A 21,011-nucleotide genomic window follows, 5' to 3' on the forward strand; every position below is an offset into this window, starting at 1 on the left:
ATCTAGGTGCGTAAGACACATGCCTCCCTTCAGAAGCTTGCCGTCAACGAGAAGAAAATAAGCCATTCACATATACACACACACCGAGAAATGGCTGACAGTGCCAATGTCCTACGTATAAAATTGTATTGGCCAGAGTTTTTCTTAGGGAGAGCACTGCAATGGTTTGAAGAAATATGTTCATATGCCATGTGCAGTATCTTGTGCCATGCAAGACTCCAAGTCATCCTAAAGGGCTCTGCAGAACAACAGCAACACCACGAGACTGGAGAAAAATGGGAAGAGCCTTTGAGAAAATGGGCAAAAGATAGAGAGGGGAAGTGAGGAAATGACTGGGAACCCTAATTGGTGGTTAGGAAGAGCTGGGTGCCTGTAACATGACACCAAGACCACTAGACCTTTAGAAAAGAAACTAAATGCCAGAAACATTTAGACACTTGGTAGTAGTGAATTCTTTTTTTAAATGAAAATTGGCAAACGAGCTGCATTTCGCATCTCTGTTAATCCCACATAAAACAGAAGCAGAAACTGGCAGCAGACGGGTCTAAAAATTGATGAAAATTGTGGGAAGTGATTTGGACTTTCCTAGACCATGGATTTGGAGGGGTTGGGTATTGAACCAAGCTTACATAGGCTTTCCAGGAAGTAACAGGAAGACCTTAACAAATACAGAAACTTGTCAAGGAGCAAGAAGGTAGAAAGCTTACTTATAGACAGTGATCCAAGAAGGCTTTGACCTCCAATTGTTAGTTGTGAGAAATGGAAATGATCTCATCGGGCAGATCTGGGCAATCAGAGTCCAGGAAGAAGGAAATTTATGAGGGGGTACAGAGCAAGGCATGTTCTGGGATCTACTGTAGCCCAGTGCAGGAGAAGGACAGAACAGTCACATGTGGAAGCAAGGCAGACAAGGTTTGAAAAGACAGTAACAAAAAGTGCTTTAAAAGGTGGTGGATGGCAGCAGAAATCAACATGGCATTAAATTCCTTACGAATGATCCAAAGAATGCATCTCCCATATATAGACATACAAGGACTTATTAGAACATACTATGAGTTCACATCTACATCAGGGAGACCAAGTCAGATGCTCACCACTTGGAACCTCATGAAACTCACGTGGTCAATGGAGAAAACATGACCTTATTGCGGCCAGAGCAGTGGTTGTCAGAGTGCTCCAGGGACTCCTGAGGATGCTCAGACCCCAGGAGATCCACAAGGTCAAACGATTTTCATAACAACACTAGGGTGTTATTTACCTTTTATATTGTATTGACATTTGCACTAATGATGCAAAAGCAACAGTGGGTAAAAACGGCTGGCACTTCAGCCCAAATCAAGGCAGGACTGTAGCAGCAGTCACTGCATTCTTCATCCCCGGGCCACGGAAGCAGACACAGTGCCAAGCTTTAAGAGTGTAGAAGCCCCGACTGAATCCAAAAACTTTAAGAACTGTTGGCCTAAAGTATGTCTTTCGTCAAGTATATTCTAAAAGACACTTGTTTTACAAGGCGATACGTGAAAACAAGGTTGGGTGGCCAAAGAAGTTTGGGAAATAGAAAGTTCAAGTTATTTTATTGCAGGACACTGATAGAGTATACATTTATATTTGTAGACTCATGACTGTGCTTATGTATATCCTGGATTTCCAAAAGGGGCCCTGTCAGGGTGCCCATATAGCTGGTTGGCTCAAGATGGTCCTGGCTTACGTCTCTTATCAATTAATAAGGGCCCCTATTCACTCTCATGAGTATCCAAAATTGGAATAGTATATTATATGGGAATCCTAGTCACAGCTGATAGTATTTCCCATATTGACTTGAACACAGAACCTATTTTTGCTTTTCTTTTTGAGGTATACCTCATGGGACAAATGTTCCAAGGAACACACTTGGGCAAACACTATGAAGTGGTAGGAGACAGAAGGCAGGAGCAGGCCTCATTCCAGACAGGTCAAGTGAACCATCTGGTATGTTTACAGCCTCGTTTTCTTCAAAGCACACATCTCATCACTTCCCTGTGACTTAAAAGAGAAAAACGCATACAGGTCATAGGCACTGACTCCTAAGGTGGCTGAATCCATAGCATCGAACGACTGAAATGTCAGCAGCCACCACTGGAATCTCTGAAGAAATACTTCATTTGTTTCCAGGTTGGATATATACTGCCTGTACTCATAAAATGTGCCCGGGCTTTCCATTTTGATGAGATCCACGATGAAACGGTTACACGGGTCCCACAACCATAAAAGAGAAAGCAGATAGGCCCTAGTAAAGAAGGTAAAATGGAAAGTGCTCCAAGAGCAGAGTTAGAGACACGAGGAAGCGAATGTCAATATTATAAGCAGTGTGACCTAAAAATGCCTCACTGTCATCAAACCTCTTGAACAGTCAACGTGCGCATGACACATTCCAATCAAACTGAGGTACAAGGCTGTGACTGACCGCGGCAGCACAAAGCACAGCGATTACCTGATAGTGCTTCAGGGTCCCGTTAATGAGCAGGGCAGACTGCTTCTCCACCCGCTCGGAGATGGCATGCGCCACGGTGTAGTAGGACTGCGAGCCTCTGGCACTGTACTGCATGCTGTATTCATCATCCACGTCTTGCTTAGCTGTCCTGAGACCGGGAAAGTGGACAATCACACCCAGACATTTTGGTATACCTGTCATTTTATCTCATTCAAAAAAACAAAAAAATGAATGGGAAGCCAAAAATAGCTGCAGTAGGTATGGTTTATTTATCACCCATTATTTAATCGCTTGGCAATTAAAATACATTATCTGTAATCCTCACAAAAAACTAAGTAAGGTGGACATTATTGTTCTCATCCCCATTGTATGCAATGTGGAGAACTTCAGGCTCAGAGAGGTTAAGTAACTTGCCTGGGCTACAGAAAAGGTCGTGGAGTCAGAATTTGAATGCAGGCCCGCTTGACCTCATATGAGTGATATGAACAGGAACCATACCTGCAGATTAACTTTGCCTGTGAAGCTGTCCACGGCTCTCAGGATGCAAAAACAAATCCTATTCAGAGCACTGCCTAAAGCTTGGAGGACAGCTGAGAGAGGGCCGAAGTCACCATTAAAGAGACAGGAAAGAGGAAAGGTAGTCTTCCAGTTTCCACGCCCGGGTCAGAGCTAGTATTTTATTCTACAGGCAATGCGGAGCCATGGCAAGGTTCTTAAAACCTTCAGTGAAGGAGGAGGGCGGACTGATAAAACAAAGGTTCCCAAAGTAGGGCATTGAGCCTTGCAGTAAAAGGAGAAAATATTAGAATATCTATTTCTGGTTAAGGAAAAAAACTCATCACTTTATAAAGTTCTATTTTGCATATGGTTTCACAATTTTCATTTAATATTACAGCTGTACAAGCGAAGAGCTGTGTAGACCAGTGATGCAGAGGATGGGGGGTTCAGCACAGAGCTGAGTACTCAGGTGGGGGGGGCAGAGAGGGTTTCAAGGTTTCTGGGGTGTTTGTGGGCAGGAGTTGGTGGCTGGGACAGATGGGGGGATGGTGTTTCTCACGTGGGCTTCTGGGTGAGTGTTGATGCCATTAACGGAGGAAGGGCAGCGAAGCAGCCAGCAAGAGGGGCGCGTCTGATCTGTCCCATCTGGGATGGAGTGCACGTGACAGGTGAGAAGCCCAGGAGTGAGCCAGAGCGGCAGGAAGGGATTCAGGAGGGACCCGAGGACGGAAGGAAGGAGATGAGCCACCCAAAGCCCTCGGGCCTGGTGGCCAGGAGCTCAGCATGGACGTCTGACAGCAGCATTTCAAGTGGAGTGTGGGCATGAAGTCTGCTTCCTTCCTTCAACAAAGTGTTCTAAAAGAAACTCCATAAAGCTAATCCTCATGAAACGCATGTGCAAAGGAGAAAACTGAGAGATACACACTCGATGATCTGCTTAGCGTCCTTCTCGGAAACTTCTTCACTGTTTGGATCCAGAAGTATTTTCTCTTCGGTTTCCTGCCGACTGGACTCTTCTTCTTCATCCTAGGGAAACAACAAAGACACAGGGAAGATTTCACTTTAACAAGGGAATCTCAGGGATTGGCATTTTCAGAAAAGAGATTAAACAGTATTGACCTTCATAAAAAAAAAAAAAAAAAGGAGTCTTCAATTTCACAAATGAAGTAAATACAATTAAGGGAGGAACTAGATTTGGCACCTACCTCTACCGGGCAATACACACCGTTCCACTGCTGTTTAAGTCATTGAATGAGAGAATGAAAGGAACCCTCTGAGGATCCCCTGGAACCTGTGCTCCCAAGAATATGTAAAAATCGTGCCAGAAAGAGGGACATGTGTTACTGTTTGGTTATCAGAGTCCTGTAGACCAGATCTCTCTGTTACCCAATGACATCCTATACCCTCTCTCCAAAGCCAGACTCTGGAGATCTTAGTATTGCCCTACTCATAAAAGTGTCCTCCCTGATAATGCCAGTGGGCCTGTGATAGCCTCACAGGTGTTCACAGTAGTGGGACTGGAGCTTATACACACACTGTTTTCTGTGGCTACTTCGCATTGCATGTTTCTGAATATTTAGATTAAAACTCAATAACTTGGCAAAGGACACATTACCTCCCCACTTATCCATTATGTACAATATTCTGCTGATCTGTTTGAAAGCTTCACTAACTATACCATGTCCGATAGTAACCATTGGTGTTGAAGGCTAAATCTTTCCAAATAATACAGTCCAGTTTCCTTTAAAAGAAGACTGAAAGAGAACAATGCTTTTCCGACAGTTCTTGAAGTGAAAAAATGTCATATGACACAATATTAATGCTAAAAATCAAGGCTATGATAACAGGTCATTGAGACACTGGGGGGGGGGGGGGGTAAGCTGAGGAATCAGCACAATTCCTTCCTTTTCCAGGTGAGGAATAAAGCATGGACAGGTGACAGGGCATGTCACAAGTGACAAACCCCAGACAAGTGACGACTTGGGGTCTCTGAACCCCAGAGTCAGAGTTCACTCTATCCCCAGCTTTCTAGAGCCATCTGCAGTGTCAGTCTCAGGCTGGCACATGCGGGTTAAGCAGCCCACTTTATCTCATCTCTGTATCCCCCCCGGCCCCCAGCTCTCTTACTCAATGAGAAGATTCTTCCAATGGATCATTTACAGGCCCATTCATCCATGTAAACAAGAAACATTTTTAAAATTGATTTTGTAAGCTTCAAATATCTCACTGTAGAGTAGCCTATAAAAAAAATAGTGTGGCTTTAAAAGTATTTGCTTTTTAATAGTATGCTTTTAAAAATATATAAATTTTATTATTTTTCCTCTTTGCGCAGGCAGTCAGTGTCCGTGACAGATTAATTTAAAACACAGGTCCACTAAATAAAAGGAAATAACAATTGTCTTAACATCCTACTGAGCTATTATCAGTAAGGCTGCTTTGCCTGGCCCACGGCATCCATGGCACGCTATGAACCACGGCTCCTCTACACAGGGAAACATCAGCTCTAATGACGTGCACTAACAACGCTCTCGTACGGGAGATGCAAATCTTCTTCATTTGTAATTATTAAACATTTCATAGTTGACCTAAAGATTTATTATTTCTTAATTTCCATTGACAGTATCCAAGGTTACCCTTTTAGCTTCTAGATATATTGAATATTTCTTCCAAGAGACTGGAAAATGTGTTTCTCTTTTGGTAACATGGATATCCGAGGAATTCAAACAGGAATCACATTTAAAGAGAAACCAAGGGGATCAATAAACTCATTAAACCAAGCCCATGTTGACCTTACAAACTTTCCACTTCAAATAGACTCTAAGGCCCAAAGGACTTCAGAAGTTTTTAGGCGGCGGACCAACTTGGTGGCATGGAAGTGTCCTTCCCAAAGGAATCCACCTCAGTTCCCCCCAAAAGACCTTTCCTATCACTGCCGATTTAATGATGGCTTCTCTGTAATTTAGAATTCGCCAGGTCTCCCCATTGGCCAGAAGCCCCCAAAAGGTTTGCCCCACCAAAGCTTTGGCAAACCCTCAGTTGCAGTCATCACCCAAAGGCCAGCACTGAAGGAAAAAGCGACAGGACACAAGTGCATCCCTCATAAATTTCCAAACCAATCAACTCCAAACAGAGATGCATACATACCTCCTCCTCATAATCAGAATCACTCTCTTCGCTGTCGGACCTGGGGGCAACTTCATAACTACAGGAAAAGGAGTGAGGAAGAAGAGGGGGCTTAGTTCCTTCGATCATAAAACAGTATATATACATGCATGACTTAACTACCATGTTCCACGTGCAAATGACAGATGCAGGTAACAATTTTAACCATTTCAGCAAAGGTCATGTTGCTTTAGTTCCAAGGTTTTACAAGAACCACAACAATCTTAAAAGCCAAAGAACACCAATAATTCTACTTGAATGCTGTACCCAGGATTCATTTCCAACCAGGCGTCCAGCTGACTGGCTTTGGGTGCTTCTGGTCCAAATAGGACCTTGCCGGTTTCTGTATGAGTCACTTTGACAGGAAGGTCACTCATCTGACTGCTCTCATCTATGGGCTAGAAAGGAGAAAAAACAAACAAACAAACAACAAAACACATCACCACTTGGTGTTGAGATATTCTCCCAGTTCTATGCTGGACATGTCTTAGGCTTTTGGCTGCCCAGCATCTGAAACCTTTTCCTGTGACAGGAGATGTCATTATCTAATGAGTCTTGGTGGGAAGGGGGAGGCCACCTCCTACTAAAGAAATGGAAAAAAACACACCAGCCTCCCTTTGCACCTAGGGTGCCGACTGGCACAAGAGCTCAGCTCCGCCCACTGGATGCACTCACCAAGGCTCTGAATCAGGAGCGAGAAGTTCAAGGAAGCAGGGACCAACAGGCACACTGGCGGGAGGGCAGACCACAGTGGCAGCAGCGCCAGTACGTGGTATTGGTGGTGACAAGCTGCCAGTGTCAGCCACAGCCTCACTACCCAGGTGAATAGTACAGCATCGGGTGCAGCCTCCAGTCAGGTTCTCCAGGCTTCCTGGAGAGCTAGCTGATGAATTACCCAAACACCCTATTAACACATTGCCTTCTTACTTAAATCAGGCACAGTTGATTTTTGTCATTGGTAACTAAGAACCTAAACCCTTATATCACAACCCTGCAGATAATGACGATTGCAACGTCATGGTTTCACAGATAATGGGAAGAGGAAAAGGTATGTAACTGTGTCATCTCATTCCTGGCTGGTTTGGCTTCTGCAGAACCAGTGTCCTTTATCCAAAACCAAACCACTAGGTATCTAGACCAACCATTGGTACCTGTGTGTGATAGACCAAAAAGCTCCACTCATTTGAAAACCTGGAGAACAGACCAAGACTGAGCTCAAGTTCATTATTAGACAGTCAGTGAAAAATGGCTTGCTCAGAAAATTAAGACAATAAATGAAATTGCAGAGGCCATGCTTAACCTACTTCAGAGAACAAACTGTTTTTAAAAGGCCTAAAATTGGAGTAATCCTATGCAAATGAATGCCACTGATTAGAGGGTGACTGTACTTCTAGGAGCAGATCCTCAGGCAAGATGTTTGTTTGGAAATGCTTGATTTGTGAGAGGTTCAAGTTATCTATCTCCTTAAAAACAATAAAACTCAATGTTTAGACTATCCATTAAGTCCAAAGAATTTTTCCTAAATTATTCTTATTTGGAGTTAAATAAAAACGATAGGGAAAACAGAATTCTGTAGGTTATCTTCTGTGTCTAATGGGAAACGACCTCCCACCAAATCCGTTCTTTCCCTCTTCCCCCTCAACAAGTGCTATCAGAATAAGAAACAACGGTATTAGTGATTATCCACAAAAATAACCTTTGAAAAAAGAAAAGGCTTAATCCAGACTATCATTTTTTCCTTTTGCGGTGCTAAAGCAGTGATTGCAAATACCGTCACTTCACATGCCACGATGACGTCTTTCCCTCTTTAATGTAAAAGGACAACTACATGCTCACGTGATCAAAGAAGGCAATCTACCAGTCTCTATCACCGCCCTTAGAAAAATCGTATTCCATGATCTTGAACTATTATAATACAGCTTGCTTTATTGCTTTCGATGCCATGCCTCAAAGAAAATTGGAAATCACTGTAGCTGGAATGAAAACTTTGGCAGAAGCACGGAATGAGCACAGCAGAGTGTAATAAGAACATTATTTCAAAACAAACTGAGCAAGATGTCCACTTCGCCAACTTCAGCAAACAGAACACAATGTGCTAAGATTAAAAGGGAAAAAAAAAGGTGCATGTCACAGGCCCAACATCAGTAGGTAATTTTCCCAAGAAATAATAAGAGATAAGAGCACTGTGGCACTAACATGTTACATCTCTCCCTCTTGTGCTTATTAATTATAGACCGATGTGAGGCGTGCTTAGGTAAGGCTGGGCTTTTACAAATTAGTGTTTCTAAGTGCTCTAATATATAGTATTCTTCCCCCATAACAGCCCACTGAGAATTTCTTACACATTAGACATTTATCTTGATCCTTTCTTTCCTTGTGACGGATTATAGTGGTTAAACAACATTTATTGTTCAAGAGGTTTCTGCATAGAATAGTGGTTTCAACCTTTCTTCTGCATCCAGGCTGTTCGCATTCACAATACATCTCACGTGCACAGTGATTCCAGAATGGGAAGAGGCAACGCTCCACCCACCCTAAACCTCCAAGTAGTTTTATCTGAATCTGTGAGAGGAGAAGGCAGCTTGAAACAAACTCCTTCCTCATCCTGCTCTGGGGTCATGTCTCCTCATGAGTCACTGGTAGAGAAACTTGAGTTTTCAGAAGAAAAAAAAAAACCCCATAGATGAATAATTGTATTCTCACGGTTCAGGAGAGTATTGGAAATGCTAGAAAAATAAAGTTTAGGAATATGCTGATGAATCTACAAATAGAAGTTGTATTGTAAGCCTATAGAAGACGTCAGAAAATAAATTAACCTAGTGTGTGAATTGTTTGGTTTGTGGAATATGATAATTTCAAATTAGTTATAAACTAAGGAAAACAGGTCCTAGTTTATACTTCTGTGTCATTTCCTGGGCAAATGTAACTACAGAATCACTTAAGATTTTTATACATCCTAAGTATTCATAAACATACACTTATATGTGCACCGAAAATTCTGGACTGGTACACAAGAAACTTCATATAAGTTGATTGGCAGCCTGAGAAGGAAGTTACTTTTCAGTGTATCCCTTTCATACTATTCTAATGTTCTATTATGCTAATGTACTACTATTTTTACTTAAAAATGAATAGCTGAGGAAAAATAAAATTAGTATACCTGGACAATGGTACTTGCAAGGTATGGCAGAGACTCAGAGAGCAGAACACAGTAGAAATGGATGCAAAATCCCTTACCTCTCCATCTGGTCCCAGGGCAGACTCTCCTCCCTCTGCATTCTCTTCAGCCTTCTATAAAACAACGTGTCAAATGTTATGTGTCAACCAAGAAGATGGATACCCATCCTCATCTAACACAGCTTAAGTATCAATGCCTTTTAGTTTTATTTCTTTTCACTAAGACAAAGTATGTATTTTATTAGCAACTTGCAGAGCATTAAAGCCAGGTGTGATTCAAGGCCTGCACACTAGAGATTTGTGGATTGTGTGCTCTAGGATCCAAGCTGTTTAAGACGTGGCAGCATTGAGAGAGAGGTCAGGATCTGAAATGTTCTTGTGTTTGGCACTATGAAGACAAATCCTGGTGTAATCAGCTCAGCTTTCCTATTCCCTTAGCAAGTTTTCTAAAAATGTCTATTGAGAATAAACTCTGAACCACACTCTTGACTCGTAAAAATACAAAATGATACAAAATTCTGTGAGTTCTCTGAATGTTTTTCATTCTACCTAATGGGCTTTTATAATATATACTCTTTCCACAGTGGATATGTGGGGAAATTTGATGTAGATATGGCAATCTCATATAAAATTCTGTCATCTACCATTTCTTAACTATTCCAATATCTTAGTCCGTTACCCTCTATGTGCCTCAGACAGCCTAAACGGAAAGCTAAGGTTATGTCACATTTTGTACACACCCACGAGAGTCTCATCTACAATATACACAAAATAGTCTAAAATTTCTTATGCTTATAATGACCTCTTTGACAAGTGAAATCTTTAACATCACCTTTACAGAATCTTTATTTTAAAGTTATTGCTGGAGAGTTATACTATTTCTGGGTAGTATAATGAGGGGAAAAAAAAAACTTCAGTCATTTCTTTATCAAGACATTTAAGAAAATGAGCTTTCCTCTCCTGGGCCCTTCATTTAATTAAAAATATATATAATGATACAGAATCAATATTAACTCCACTTTGTTTACTTAAGGTATCGATTGTATAATACGTTTTTCCTTTCCATGAAAATAACTCAATTGTCTTTTGACAAAACAGCTTTTGTAGAAAATGTTTAAAATCCAACCTTTTGTCCATATTGAAGAAACACAGTTTCCATAAACGTTTGAAAATTTTGAAGTTCTTTTATAATTATCTTATAAAAATAGATGTATGTGTGTATGCCGAAGTACAAGGCACTGCTCCCTTTGATGATGATTTCCCATGAATTTAATCTTCTATTTATGTTACCCCAAAGTGAAAATGTTTACAAGCTCAAGAGAAATGATCAGTATCGCAAAGCACCAGGCCCTGTGCGTAGGCTAGAAATACAGAGAGAACAATGGCAGAAAACTCAGAAATGAAACCAGCCCCTGAAGTTTCCATTTTTGGAATTCTCTACTCAGGGAACTGTTTTAATTAATGGGAGAAAGTCAATTAATCCCACCATTCTTTCCATACAAATCAGAAATAAGCTACAAATTTAGCCAACAAAGGAAATCAAATGAGACAATGAATAAGCCAATTTCCAGTATCTAGCTAGTGGAACTGGATCCCCATTTCAATGAATAATACGTTAAAAAGCTTGAAGGACCATAAATAATAGAACCAAAACTATTCTAAAGGATATTCTTCTCTGGATATGCTACAGACTAGCAGTGTGTTATCTCAAAACTGCCTCATCGTCAGGCCCTTTCATTACTTAAAATCTTCTCAACTGATTTTTAAAATTCCACTAGGTCTCAAATTTGAGAGGCAATGTAATATTAGATTTAAGAAACTTGGTTTTGGAATTAGATGACCTGCTTTTGAACCCCAGCTGCATCACCAAATGCAAGAGACCTTTGCCGTGTGGACTTGAGCAAATCATCTCTGTGTCTTGGTTCCCTTAAATCAGGGGGTAACAGTTCCTTGTACACCACAGGGCTGCTGCAGGACTGAGTCACTATTTCAATATGTACAATTCAATGTCACATGTGATATACATTGTGAGCGCCAATCTCTACAATGTACAAGAATTAACAATAGTCCAAGAGCTATTCTTTTATGTGTATATAAGACTGGCTATAGCACTGTCTGAAAACTGCTTCAGTAGGTTACAAGGTCAAGGATTTTTGTCTGTTTTATTCACTCATGTATTCCTATACCTACAAGGGTGCCTGGCACTTAAAAGACTAAATAAATTATTTTGTGAATGAATGAATGAATACAAGCAACAAGAACAACACATATGCTCAATGAAATTATATTGTTGTGATTAGGTGTCCACGTTTGCAAGCCAAAATAGTTAAGAACATATACACAACTCCTCATTGAACTAGCACTCTAAAGCTGCTCTTACACTCAATTTAGCTATGTTATTATATGAGGTGGAAGCCAGGTGGCAGTCTCCTCTATGGCAAGAGATGCCAAGTTCTCCCATCATGCTTTGGATTCCTTCAGATTGGTGAAGATTTCTGGTTGGTGTGCTTTCTTTCATAAATTCATGTTCTCACATCAGACTGGTACTTTATTCCCCCCCCCCCCACACACACACACAAAAACCTTCCCTTTTTCTGGTTCAAGATGAACACCAAACAGACTGCGACTGGTGGTAACTGTTTGAGCTAACTTTTCACATTTTCAGTCTCTGTGCACCTGGTGAAATGGCCTGGTGCTGATGTAGTAGCTGTTACCATGTCTCCCACTGCCTGAGGAATTTTCACATCCAGTTACTGGTATTATGTGACTGCAAGCACATCCTATCAATATTACTGGCTGATGCCTGGGCTTAGTTCCACTGATTAAAAACAAAACACTGAAGTTCATCCATTAATCAGGAGTAAAGGAACTTTGTACTGGCTTCTTCCTACCTGAAAAAAGTTTGGAACTAATTATGTTGATGGAGGAAGGGAGGAGGGTAATTAGCCTAGTCATGACACAAATTACTCATAAAGACAATTTGGGTTCCTAATTTCCAAGGCCAATGTCAATTCATTCCTTCCATAAAGAAATGTTCAGGAACAAAGCTATGCTCATAGCTACCCATCTTCCTTGAAGAAACTGTATAAAATAATCAGTGATAGGACCAAGAAGGGAAAGAAATCCCTGAACATGAAAATCCCGTTTAAGCTGAACTCAAGAAAATAGATTTCAATGGGGCACTTTATTTAGATTACTACAACACAGGCCACAAACAGCCTCATTTTGTAAAGAAACCATTGTATACCAAATATTTTACAATCAATATTATAAAATGAATGCATTTTATTCCCCAGCAGGTGTTGTTATAATACACTGAAACAACATTCAAATGTGCTGGCATCTTAAAAACTCATTCTGTTTCAGTGGAAACCTAACCTTTCAGAAAGCACTTGGGTTATTTTTACTGTCATTTAAGTGGACCTTTGAGCATTAAGATAGGGGATCAGGCAATAAAAAATAGCCAAGAATATCAAATTAACAGGCAATTGCATATTGCTTTGGTTGTGCCTTGCAGAGAAAACCAAGTCTAACATTTTGACTCAAGTAACTGGTTAATCCAGTTAAGCAGGACTTTGATCCAAACCTCTGGTTTCACCCATTTTGACACTGAGCTAATCAAATAAATCTAATCATGGTGGCATTGTGCTCACCTATCTTTACAACAGTGGATACACTCAAATGCCCACAGTTACCTAAGAACCTTTCTTTTACCTAAGAAAATCTCCTTGTATAGGAAAGCCGCAATAAACTATATCATCTTTGGGGGAAACATGACAGATAAAAGAACAAAAAAGAATCGGAGATTAACTTGAATTTAAAACAAATGTCTGAACAACATCACTACTTTGCATATGATGCTCTTTTCACAAAAAATTACACTAAAAGGCTTTTCTGATTTCTTGATATCTAAAATGGATAAAAACACATTTCCTATCACTACATTATGATGGACAGGTTCCCTCCTTCCAGAACGTTCAGTCCTGCGATTTGCTTATGATTGTGCTTGATGAGAGAGAGAATAAAAGAGCTATCAGAAAGAAAAGCAAACACAATGAAAAAGATCCGGCATAGTGTTCCCTTGTGGATTCTGAGTATATTCCTATCAGTATCACGGGTTTCCAAGAAATGTCCCAAGTCAGTAACGAGGACATGGGTCTGCTGGTATATACCTCATTGGGAGAGTCAAAAGAGGGAATTAAATATTTATGTTCAGCCTCAAGTCAACAGCTCGGGAAGCTGAACCCCTGAAATGGCTAGACTTCTAAGCAGTAGGTTCGAGTCAGGAGGTGGCATGGACTCCTCACCACAGCTTAAGGAAAAATGCACCCTAAAACCCTGCAAGACAAGACATACCTTATTATCACCAGAAACCATTCTAAATTAGAGGCCACACAATGACAAGTTCTCTTTGTAGGAGCTGGGGTGGGGAGCGGTAAGCAGAGTCCACCAGAAATAATAAACTTCCTACTGCATGCCTCAGTAGTCAAAGAACCTGTCACTGTCCTAAAAGACAATGTTCAATTAACCGTCAACTAGAAATAAAATCGTGGCTATTTATTTACTCAACATCACAGAGAATATACAATAAGGGGAAAAAGAAGACTTCATTTCCAAAAAACCTATAACCGCATTTCAATAATCATGAGCCTACACGTATACCACAGGGCTACTTGGTAAAATAACTAAGATTTACTGAGCAATTGCCAGGTGCCAGGGAACATTCTAAATGCTTTAGAGAAACTTTTCCCTGTAACCCTAACAGGGTAGGTACTGCTCCTATCACCTTCTGACAGATAAACAGACGGAAGCACTAGATAATAGATCTTTTAATGAAATATCCTACACGGGAATAAGCAAATTAGCAGGATAGGTTTTCTTATGCAGTTATGAATTTAAAAGACTGTGCTAGTAGGATTTGGACAGTGGTCCAATCTTCTAATTTGGCATAACCAATCCTATTTGTATACATCCTGGTGACTTCAGCTAACCCCCTCCCCCTTTTTATCCAGTAGTCCCCCCGTAAATGTTAGAGAGCAATCATGGCAGAGGACGGAGACCTCAAGGTCATGCTAAGTGCACATAATAGTGCATTCATCCCGGCACACTGCGGAGACTGGTTTCACATAATTAGGGATTTCAATTCCTTAAAAATTATTCCTCCTCTAACACTTAAGTAGATGCATACAGTTTACTTCTTTTTCTTCCATTTCAAGGGCATTAATGGAAGACCAGGCTGAGAAGAAGTTTCGGGATGATTTATAAATGTACATACTTCATAGAAATTGTTCTAATGGAGAGAAGAGAAAATTAAACAAGGTCGTGACAGACTAAAAGAATCCCCCTATTAGTTAAAGGAACCCCTTTATCATTCACTAACAACAAGTAAACACAATAAACTCCCAAAGGGGAAAGAAAAACAGGCCTTGTCTTTCACACTGGGGCTATTTAAAAAAATTATACATGAGTTTAACACAGAGTAAAAAGTATCCCTTTCCAATTAAACTACAAGGTCCATCATACTCGTCCTTATCTGCATAGTTCCAGCTCAGTGCTATTAGTTCACCAGGTAAAAAAGGTTTTCTCAAAACAAAGACCTTTGATGCCGTTCTTAATTTAAAAAAAAATGCAGACAGGTACAGCATAACATTCAATTCTATGGAAAAATACTGAAAGGGATGGCACAGAATATTTAAGCTTCTGGACACAGTTTCCCTCCTCAACAAAGGAGTTGGAACAAGCAACTCCCAATCATTCAGTCTAATGGAGGGGAGAAGAACTACAGATAAACCAAAGTGTGAAGTAATCAGCTTTCGAAAGCATGCATTTTCTTTGCACTGGCATAAAGGTGCATCTGGAATGGGGCAATTCACTTTGAACTAAGTCTCAAAGCCGCGTGAAAGACAGTTTTCAGGAAGGACTTGGAAGGGGCCCAGTTTCTTTCTTTATCCCATTTCTCCCAGCAAGATGGCCCAGGAAGGAAATACAGCCTGTCCTCCTTAGTCCTGCTGAGGGCTCAAATGCTAGGCATCCTGAGAGCATGCCAGGGGAGAGGTAAAGGGCTGACAATGATGTAATAATTCTGCACATTCAACCATGTGAGATCACCACGATGATATACGCAGGGAAGACTGAAAGTGCTTTGGTATTATTATTATTCATCTGCCAGGAAATCAGGCCCCATCTCCAATTTGACTAACAGTGTTTTTCCTTCACATCATACATTATCGTTTATAATTATATATTTAGGTACATATTTGATTAATGTCTGTCTGTCTGTGTCCTTCTTTCTCTCTGATTAAATTGAGAGAGAGGGGAAGAGTGCTGCTCCCTCACCATTACACTCTCTCCCCCAGCATTCAGCACACTGCCTAGATCATAGGAAGTGTTCAGTTAATAGTTGTTGAGCAAATGCATAAAATAGAGTTAAGTGCCATTAGCAAACCTGAAGGCAAGAGTTTGGAGGTAGAGAGCCAACCAATAGATTAAGCAGAGCTGGCAGCACCATGAGAAATACTGTGACAGGTTCTTGCTCTGTACGGATTAACACAAAAATAAAGGCATAATCATTGTCACTCGATTATGTATCTTTCTTTGCCCATGATGAGATAACGATCGAATACCATGGCAGGAATCTACTAATTATAAGCCAAAAGCTCAAATTTGGGCCATTAGCTTTTATTCACAAAAAAATGTAGAATATTAACTTTAATACTAAAAACACTAACAGTGACCTTTCTGTGACAACCTCTGCAAAATACATGGCTGGGTTAGGAAAAACTAAAAGTGCCATTTTGTGGGATATGCCACATATGGAATATTATAGCAGTGTATCTGTTTGCCTATGTGCTCTTCATGAACTCTGAAAACGTCTTTTTAAGTCAGAAATTGGGAGCTGGAATTTTGCAAAGTCTGTAATGCCACTTTGACAAGAAAATGAGGTATTCTTCACCACTGAAATGTCTAAATCCAAGCCCTGTGTCATCCATCGTTCAACTTCACAATAAGGGAAGCTATCTTATACTAAAGAAATCAGGTGTAAGAAGGCACCATCTCAATCATTTATTCTACCTTCTTAGTTATGAAACCGGTACGAGAATTCAGGAGCCATGAAATTAATTATTTTTGGAAAAACATTTTCTTCAAATTATTCAGTGCAGAGAATAAATGATTATATGCTACCAAACCTCAATCTTCACAATTCTGAGGAAGACTTCCTGTTGATGTTTGTACCCCAGCCAATCAGAATTTACCATGAAAATGAAATATCAACCAAGAACTAAATTACCAAACTACTTAAGCTTCAAAGAGGAGCTAAATTCACAGGCTTACACTGGCATGTTACACTTGAATTGAGATAGAATATCTGCAGAGCAGAAATTCTAAATCTTACCCTTCACTTCTCGTGATAATTAGGACATATTTTACATAAGACTACTGTTTTCTGTAATCACCTAAAACCTTGACCTGCACACTTACCTTAGCGTGACACAGGCCAGCTGAACTGAATGAACAATTTTGGCATTGCTATCTGTCCAAATAAACAGGCTGAAATTTGTTCCAAAAGTATCCCAAAGCTATCTCTTGCATCTTTCTCTGGCTTCTTTCAATCTGTACAGTGCATTTTCTTCTTAATTTTCACTCCAGTTTCTTAACAGAGCAGTCCCCTGCCACACTGTCATGATCCTTAAGTGAACACTTATTTGTGTCCGTGTTTTTCCTTTTCCTATTGACCATGTACATTTAATTTTTAAATACTGTATGAAACAAGGGAAATATGAACTGCATCGTGTCAGCTGAATACATTCTGTCCGTTATGGCCTCATCTCCGATCTGTTGCCTAGTATACCTAACCGACTCTTCCATGCCACACCCTTTGATCTAAGCAATGTTTGCAATTCAAAAACCTAAACCTTGCATTCGTGTGGTAAGGAGCACTTGTGAGAGTAATCCACGCCTTAAACTGTTCCTTGACCATACATCTCCAACTCCGCTGCCACCAGGAAAGCACTCACCTTCTTTCTCCTTCTCCTCTTCTTCTTCTCTTTGGCTGCTTGGGCTTGTTTGTGCTCCCAAACCAGGTTGGTCAGGTTGGCCACATACTCATCAGTCTGCTGCAACAGGTAAGCTAAACGCCTGTCTTTCTTTTGATCAATCAGTTTTCTATAGCCTTCTTCATCTTCAGCCTGTTAGGAAAGAAGAATGTGATCAGAGCATAATAAAAATGTTCAGAGGACACCTTTTACCCCTCATCCCTCCTCTTGACAGTCTGAAGTTTGACTGGTGGTGAGTGCAGCAAACTGCATTTTCCCAGGCCACAAGAGTTCACACACAGTCTGCGACTGGGGGAATACATGGCAGTATGATGCCGGCATCCCAGGACACCAGGGTGCACGGCAAAGTCAGGACACATAACCACACCATGAGCTGTGATCAAACACCCTTGAGTTAACTCTTTGTTCTTCTGTTTCATTAACTGCACACAAAAAATGTTAAGATTTGACAATGCACCATATGAAGTTTATTCTTAACTTTATATTTTGGAAATTTTCAAATACAAATATTAATACAATAAAAAGTAGAGAGAATAGAATAATCTCTCGTATAACCAACACCAAGCATCAAATACTAACTCCTGATGACTCCTGTTTTATTTCTACCCTTCCCCTAACCTCCTTCCCCCAATCCCAAACTGGATTGTCCGGAAGCAAATTCCAGACATAATACCCTTTCATTCATAAATATTTCATTAAGTACTTCGAACGGCAAGGATCAAAAAGGCACTGAACAAATAACTTCTTATACTTAAAAGCATTACAAACACTACGGCTGATAGGAAAAGTCAAATTTGGGGGGAGTTTTGTCACATATCAGTACTATTTGTTATGGGCCTTGGTGGCTGCAGACAAGTCATTTAGCACCTGAAGTCTGATACTGCGGAGCAATAAAACAGATACAATAAATCCCACCTCCACCTCCCATTAAGCAACATTACGAGGTTAAATGGAATAAAAACTCTGATGTACTCTGAGCCATTTCAAGAGAAATCTTTTTTATATGTTACAATAAAAGGACATCTCAAAAATATTTTCCTCACGTGATGCAGGACAAAAGGAACATGCTGCAAAATCTTTAAGAGGCAGCTCCATTACAGAAAAGCTTAGGATCTTCATTCAGTCCCGAGGTGTCACTCCGGCATTTGCTCAAGTGACAGCAGCTTCATCACCCAGTCTGGCTGCTGTCTGCCCCGTGGATGAGCATGAACCTCAAATGCTATTATAACTCTAATTGCTTTTGGTTATGGTTGATCTCACTTGAAGAAAGAATGATAAAAAACTTCAGTTTCTCTGTTATCTGTATATTGCATCATTTAATTGCAAAAATTAATGATTTGCAAATGCCTAATCATTAGTGTCAAACCAATCTGTTACTGAAGTTCTAATATAGTTTCACTTCAGTTAAATAAGACAAATTTTACTGCTTACTGCTCAAATTACTATAAAACTGTCTCCCTAGCTAGTTAGAAATTTCTTGGGCAGTCTTCTCCCTCCCAAAAAAGGAGAGCGAGGCATGAGAAATTCCAGGATATAGTATAGTACCTAGACACAGAGCCTTTTAAAATAAGCTGTTTACTTTCTGAAATCCAAAAAATTAATGAAAACAAAATGCAAACTGTGATTACCAGCAAGGAAGACACTTGGAATTTTCTGAGGATATAATTACAGGCTGAGGCTAATGACTTTATGTGGTCATGCAATAAGCAGGCATTATGTCCCAGACAGAATTTACAGGTCATTATAGATCATATACACTTTTGCAAAAATCCATGGTGTGCTCTAAGGTCCAATTCCAAAAAAAAAGTCAATAAAACCAAATACACCGGCCAATAATATAAACCAATCCTTTCTGTGTTATATATCCATGAAAAAATAACGGTGCAAAAATAATGATCTCTGGATAGCCTTTGACAATACCCCAGCTGTAAACAAAAAAGCAACATTTCAAAACTCACTTAACAATCACTTTTTACATTGTTAGAGAAAAATTTCTGCTGTAAAAACAAAAAAAGACAAGGGCTTCAAAAAAACACAAAAACCTTAGATTCCAAGATACAACCTAATAAGATATTCATTCAAAATAACTTGCGCCATTAGACTCAAAGAGACAATATTTTAAAAATATTGTCACTTACTGTCATTTCCATCCTACCAGATATGGTTATCAAAACTCCTGAGAGATATAGTACCTGCTTTTCTGTGGGAAACTATAATCTGAACGGCAATGCCACACTATGACATGCGAATACTATACTCTTCAGCTGTAGCCCAAGATTTGTGGCATGACTTGTCTCGGAAAGAGAGGATGTTTTTACTCCATCACTGCGAAGTTCAAAGGAACGTATTCAAATTCCATAGGCAGCTTTTCCTTTCTCCTTTTTCTGTGGCATATTTAACATCCTGAATATAGAAGGATGCAAAGGGAGCACGTTCCTGGGTTCCTGCAGGCGGGGAGCGGGGGGAGGGAAGGGGGAACCTTACCATCAATCTGCGCATCCTCTCCTTTTCGATCCGCTCTGTCTCTTTCTTCTGCTCCCTTTCCGTGTTGGCATGCCAAGTTGCCACGGCTTTAGAAAGCTTCTGGATCTTCCCGGCCACAGAGCGATGGTACTCCTTAAAATCTTTTGCATGTTGCAAAATGCTATTCAGGTATTCCTAAAGGATCCAAAGAGGGGTGAAGAGAATACTTAAAATCCACTTCCCAGTGCCCTATGAGGTTTCAAGGCAGTCCAAGAAAACTCTCAGTGTGTATTTAACAACAATGGAAGACTAGAAACTTGGGACTACTTTGGGATGGATGCCTGCATGTGTCTCTCTAGCTGAGCTATGGGCTATGGGGCTGGTGGGAAAGATGACCTCTCAAGGTTCAGTTTAGTGCCAAGCTGTGAAAGAGAAGTCTCTGAAGCTTCGAGGGTGTGGCCACATGAAAATGGAAAGATCAAAAATGGAGAGACCTGCAAAATGGTGATGACAAAACTAAAAACCAATCACTCTCAAATAAACCCGTGGGAGGTAGGTCTCTCCGACAAGAATTATGTTATAAATGTTTCTTCTCCTCTAATTTAAACACTTTAGAATAGTGACTCAAGGTTTTATAGGGAGCTAAACCCTCCATGCATAATTTGTATACACTTTTTAAATAAAGGAGGGGAAATGTGTACCCTTATTTAAACTAAAGTCCAACATTTTTAAAAACAAAACTAAGCTAGGCATTACATTGAACACAGAAAAACAAATACAACTTACAGGATTATGACACAGAATCAAATCCTGTATCAAAATATTTCTAAACCCCTAGAAAGAAATGTTCTTAAATATCTGCCCCTGTGAAACCTCTAACTGGGCCCTTCAAAGAGCCCTGGGTACCATATTTATATTTGTTATAAAAGTAACTTTTTGCTTTCTTCTTTCCTTTTCCAAGTTTCCCAGGATTTTGGTCTAGGAAACCCATCCAGTCAGCAGCTTTCCATGGGATTATGAAGATGACACCTGGTTAGAATTAAGAAAGCCCACTTACCTGGCTTGGCCTGTTTCCTCGCCTATAGTATGGTGAGACTACATAAGCTCCAAGGAACTTTTCTGTTCTGTGAGGCCCTCATTGCCCACAATAGTACATATTTCTAATTGTTCTGACTCCATCCAATTAC

At 40.2% G+C, this 21,011-nt stretch overlaps 1 protein-coding gene across 9 annotated transcripts in view; it reads right to left on the reverse strand.

Moving 5' to 3' along the window:
- The window catches only part of SMARCA2 (SWI/SNF related BAF chromatin remodeling complex subunit ATPase 2), a 165,177-nt gene that overhangs the window by 102,521 nt on the left and 41,645 nt on the right, over positions 1–21,011 (reverse strand). For all 9 annotated transcript variants that reach the window (XM_074330501.1, XM_074330508.1, XM_074330504.1 and 6 more), the window contains exons 8-14: positions 19,846–20,019; positions 17,323–17,493; positions 9,368–9,421; positions 6,398–6,528; positions 6,113–6,170; positions 3,894–3,994; positions 2,471–2,618 (exon numbers count right to left, since the gene is read on the reverse strand). In XM_074330501.1, coding sequence (XP_074186602.1) covers positions 2,471–2,618; positions 3,894–3,994; positions 6,113–6,170; positions 6,398–6,528; positions 9,368–9,421; positions 17,323–17,493; positions 19,846–20,019 — 837 coding nt within the window. The remainder of the gene's footprint in view (positions 1–2,470; positions 2,619–3,893; positions 3,995–6,112; positions 6,171–6,397; positions 6,529–9,367; positions 9,422–17,322; positions 17,494–19,845; positions 20,020–21,011) is intronic.

Source organism: Rhinolophus sinicus, linkage group LG04, assembly GCF_036562045.2.
Source record: "Rhinolophus sinicus isolate RSC01 linkage group LG04, ASM3656204v1, whole genome shotgun sequence".
Taxonomy (NCBI): domain Eukaryota; kingdom Metazoa; phylum Chordata; class Mammalia; order Chiroptera; family Rhinolophidae; genus Rhinolophus; species Rhinolophus sinicus.